Raw genomic sequence first — 5,318 nt, 5'->3', positions numbered from 1 at the left:
TTTTTAGTAGCTTGTTCTTTCTTAATCTAGAAATGTCTGTAGTTCCCTCTTTTGGGAATGCTTAATGTGTATTGGAAATTTAGAATTTCTGGGGAAAATAGTAGACTCTGGTGTATATTGATCGCAAAGGTAATGATCCTGATAAGAAGAATACAACCACAGTATTAGAGGCTAGCAGAGCGGAAGAAATTTTCATAATTCCCAAGTAGATAATAATGTGGTTTGAGATTAAGATGAAAAGGCCTTTGACTCAGGTCAAGATGGCGTATGGAATAGCACAAATCCACATCATGTTAGGATCAGTTCTATAGATGTCTAGAGTCTTCAGACTCTGCTTCAATTATAGACACCAATGTGTTTGCGTGTATAGTAGCACCTTTTTTTATCTAATCCATCCGGGAGGCATAGGAAACAGTGTTAAGTAATAATTACTCTTATTTGAGCTATCACAGGAAATGTAAAGACAGCATGAATTTTTAAAAAATGAAGTAAATGGATTGTTGCACAGTAATTGAATCTCTTTAGGTATCAACTTTTAGAATATTGGGGAAAAAATTATAAATATGTATGTGTATATTTTTATTGTATACATTATTCGTTTGTTATATGCTGTTGTGTTGGATCTGACTCATTGCTGACCCTTCAGCTGGCTTTTCAGAGGCTGTTAATCACACAGGAAGAGATTGTCCATCTTTCTTCCATGGAGCACCTTCTGCCTTTGGGACATTTTATATTTTATACCTTTTATATATTTTAGAATCACAAGTTTGGGGATGGGAATATGTAGGTTCAAATATATAGTATATATTGTTATTGTGTACTGTAGAATCAAAACCGACCCATAGCTGACCCTTCTGTAGGTGTTCAGAGGCTATTAATCATATGGGAGGAGGTTGCCCATCCTGCTCTCACAGAGTGCTGGTAGCCTCGAACTGCATGCCTTCAGGATTGCAGTGCAGCTCCTTGCTGCTAGGCCACCAGGCTGATTTTAAATTTTTTAATATTGAAAGTGTTGAGTACTGAACAGAATATGAGTTGTTAAAAAATATTTTTTATGCATAATATTTTGTTTCTATTGTCTTTTTTGCTTTGAATAATGAATAAAGTTGTCTCCTTATGGAAGAAATATTTTTCTAAATAAAGTTTTATTTGCTTTTATACCTTGGGTAAAAAATATTTACTGCTTTAGGAAGTATTTGTGCTTTAAGGCTGGTTTCAGCAGTGGGATTCATATTCTCAGACTTACTGCTGATGATTGAATGGCCAAAGACAGGTAACTAAAACAAGACCCTTACTATTTTTTTATAGCTAAAAGGATTATAAGAGAACTTTTGATATAGCTAGAGAAGTTGAGAAATTTGCCTAACAAGAGGGGCCTAGGTACAGAGCTACAGCTGGAAACTGGGTCTTTTGAATCCAGGTTTAATTATTCTAATTATTCTCTGAGGTAGAAGATCAGCACAATGGAGGAAGACGCTTTAGCAGATGAGATGGATAGACAGAGTGACCGTGGCTAGGGGGTCAGATGTGTTGGAGATAGTGATGCTGGCTCAGGATAGGGCAAGGTTCAGAGCCACTGTTTAAAGGGTTGAGTTGTAGTTCACTCAACAGCAATAACAACAACTTGGTGAATCTAGGCATGCAGATAGGCTTATTTGATTGGCTTATTAAGATCACAAGTTTAGATGTCATACTATCTAAGATGGAATACCTCCAGTACATTGTATACAATTATTTCGATCAATAATGCTTTTAATATAATGATTGATGGTGTTTTTCATGTTGTTTATTAGAGCAAGATATGTGAATTACATCAAAACGTCAGAAGTGGTCAGACTGCCCTACCCTCTCCAAATGAAATCTTCAGGTCCACCTTCTTACTTTATTAAGAGGGAATCCTGGGGCTGGACAGACTTTCTGATGAATCCAATGGTATGTGTCAGGCTAAAATGAAACATCTTTACTAACCTCTAATTGCTTCGAGGCATTTGAAAACTTCTAATCTGTGAGATAGAAAACCAAAGTCAGCTTTGTTGGTAAAATGATAATTGTGAACAATTTACAGATGTTAGAAAAAGAATTGCTTTGGGAATACATAATGAAAAGATTATACTGAGACCTTTGCTGCTGATTTGACATTCAAATAGATTCAAGTTGGATAAATACATATGTATGATGAACCATTTAAAAATTCAGTTAGGATAAGAGGATGCAGTGAGTCAAACAGAGCTACCTCATTCCCTATCTCAACTGTTTATTAGTCTACTCTTAAGTATGCTGTCTTTATTTAACTATTCTCTGTTGGCACAAGTAAAAGTCTCCTTTTTCCCATGTTCCATTAACAGAGATGTTAATCTATGGTAATAGAAATACATAGTGTTATCATGAAACTGATGGTATGATGTCCACTAATTAAGACTAACAATATATTTTGTAGAAACAAATTAGCTTCCCCACCGCCTCTTTTCTTTTTTTTGAAGGGTGTAGATGGGTGGAGGTTATGGTTTGAATGGTGGATTACTATTCTGAGATTATCTAAGTTTTCATCTTACTCTTTAATAGTATTTATTTAGACTATAAGCGTTATTCTTCAGTTTCCTCATCTATAAAGCAGAGTGTTTCAGGATTATTGAGAAGATCAGATGAGTTAATTCCTGGTACATAGTCCTAAATAAATATTATCTATTATTATTATCATTACACATTCACTAGCATTACACATATACTCTCACACACATACTTTGAACATGTTATCAGGAGAGACCAGGACATCATGCTTGGAAAAGTGGAAGGTCAGTGTAACAGAGGAAAACTCTCACAAGATAGATTGACACAGTGACTACGACAGTGAACTTAAGCACAACAGAGATTATGAAGGTGGGGTAGGATTGGTCACGGTTTTTTCTATTATACATAGAATTCCTGTGAGTTGGAGCCAAGTCCATAGCCCCTAACAATAAAACCACAAATATAACAAATAGAAAGACTTCCTGCATATTTGTATCTATACATAGTAGGTAAATAAAGATCAGAAGAATGTAGAGATTGAAAAATTGGGCTTTAATATTGGTTACGGGAGCAGAAGGAAAACAAATGTATGGTGCCCTGAAGTTGCTAGAAGTTTTGCTACACGTTCACAAAGCTGGACATGTTATCAGTGTGCAGTGACTCTTTCTGTGATAGCACTGTTCCAGTGTTTTCTCCACGAACCACACAGTCGTCTGGAAAGAGGAGCTAGGATCACCAATTCCAGTGCTAGACTGCAGATTGAAGAGAAACTGTTTAAAAATTATTTGTAGTAAATAAAACAAGAGAGCTTTGGTGTCTAGTGTAAAGAAGCAGCACTGCAGTCCCAAAGGCACGAGGTTTGAATCCAGCAGCTGATCTGTTGGACAAAGATAGGCAGTCTCCTCCTGTGCAATTTACTGCTTCTGAAAACCTTCTGGAGGGTCGGCTATGAGTTGGCTCCAACTCGACAGCACACACCAGCAACTAACCAACAAAAAAACTACTCAACCATCTCAACTCCTTGCCATTTAACTGATTCTGATTCAGTGAACCTGTAAGGATAGTGGAACAGCCCTATAGAATTTACCAGTCTGTAAATCCTTAGTGGAAGCTCATCTCTCTTCCTGTGGAGTAGCTGCTAGGTTTCAACCCTGTGATCTTTCAGTTAGCAGCCAAATGCTTTAACCACTGTTATACTGTTGTGTACCACTGAGTTGGAACGGACCCATAGCTGACCCATCAGTGGGTTTTCAGAGGCAGTTAATTGCAGAAGAGAAGATTGCCATCGTTCTTGTGCAGAGTACAAGATTTGAACTTGGATTTGAACTGCATGCTTTGGGATTACAGTGCAGCTTCTTACCAGTAGATCACCAAAGCTCCTGCTATACCACTAGGACTCCTTAAATAAAACTGCACATTTTAAAAGTGAACAGTAGCACCAATATGAAGGAATCTGTCTCTGAAGGCCAGGCATGTGTAGATGAAGTTCTTACACTCTAGGACAGTCAGATACTGAACATCTTACTAATTGATAGAGTTGATGATGTTCAGTATCTTTATTTGAATTTATACCTTTTTGTTGCTTTTTAAGTACATTTTTTTCTCTCTATTTGTTAATTAAGGAAAAATTCTCTTCCCCTGAATTTCTTTTCCTTTCACAGGTTATGATGATGGTTCTTCCATTATTGATATTTGTGCTTTTGCCCAAAGTAGTCAACACAAGTGATCCTGACATGAGAAGGGTAAGATGATATTCCAAATGTGGAGTTTTGAACTCTTATCTTGAGATTTGAGTTTGGATTGTGACTATATGACTTGGATTTTTTCACCTTCATCCTAATATAACCCAAAATGATCTAGAGATTATGTTAATACACTGTGGAGTACTTGGCATTTAATTAGTTTGTCTTCTTTGGACCCGTTCCAGTTTCTTCTGCTAATCAATCCCTGAATCTCTTCGTATAACTAAAACATTCTGTTTAGTCCTAATCCCTGAGTTAGTCAGCTGTTAAACAGGTGAATTGCATAATAATCCTGCTATATTTAATCCATATGTTTTGTAAAATGAGAGATCCTTTAATATGTCTTTAATTTAGGAAATTCTCTTTAGAGTATATACTCAGTTTTATGTGTCAAGTACATACTCAGTTTTATGTGTTCAGACATGTGAAAGAAATTCAAATAGACTGAGGAGGAAGAATAATAATATAGTGGTTTTAAAAGACAGACGATATTGACTCTTTACCACAAAACTCTCTAGGGTTTTTTAAAACCATTATTCAGTCTTCCATCCAATAACCGTCAATAATTAACTTCACAGTTCCAAGTTATATTTAGTATATTGATGGTGTTGACATCTTATTTAACCCTCAGTAAACATTTTTGGGTTGTACATTTTGGGGATGCAAAAATGAGCTGAATCAAATTTCTGTCAGTAAACTTACAGTCCAATTAAGGTAGGAAATAAATTCATAAAATACTCTACTTGCCACCAGGAGATATTCTTTTTAAAGGGAATATAAGATATGCATAAAAAATGATCACAAATTAGTAAATGTTTGCTAAGGTCCTCAAAGATTAAATTCCATAGAAGAGCTGTCTTTTTCAAGCTAAAGTGGCACAAAAAATTTAATGCAGAAAGTAAACAATGATGTTTCACAACATTCTGTTGCTAAATGTTGGCATCATTGTAGAGTTGATGACAAAGTGGTAGATCTGGTTCAGTCCTTGTGTCTGCCAAGTCGCTTCACTCTGTGATACAAGTAGACGTTGTTGTTGTTATGTGCCGTCGAGTCGTTTCCGACTCATAA

The 5,318-nt window shown here is 36.0% G+C and overlaps 1 protein-coding gene across 1 annotated transcript in view; it reads left to right on the top strand.

The window, feature by feature from the left end:
• The window catches only part of EMC7 (ER membrane protein complex subunit 7), a 26,068-nt gene that overhangs the window by 14,976 nt on the left and 5,774 nt on the right, over positions 1 to 5,318 (top strand). Inside the window, exons 3-4 of the mRNA XM_006883058.1 lie at positions 1,794 to 1,932; positions 4,170 to 4,250. Coding sequence (XP_006883120.1) covers positions 1,794 to 1,932; positions 4,170 to 4,250 — 220 coding nt within the window. The remainder of the gene's footprint in view (positions 1 to 1,793; positions 1,933 to 4,169; positions 4,251 to 5,318) is intronic.

This window comes from Elephantulus edwardii, unplaced genomic scaffold, assembly GCF_000299155.1.
Source record: "Elephantulus edwardii isolate Elephantulus edwardi_28Jun2011 unplaced genomic scaffold, EleEdw1.0 scaffold00026, whole genome shotgun sequence".
NCBI lineage: Eukaryota > Metazoa > Chordata > Mammalia > Macroscelidea > Macroscelididae > Elephantulus > Elephantulus edwardii.
The sequence above is the reverse complement of the archived record's forward strand: the minus strand, read 5'-3'. Positions and strand labels throughout refer to the sequence as shown.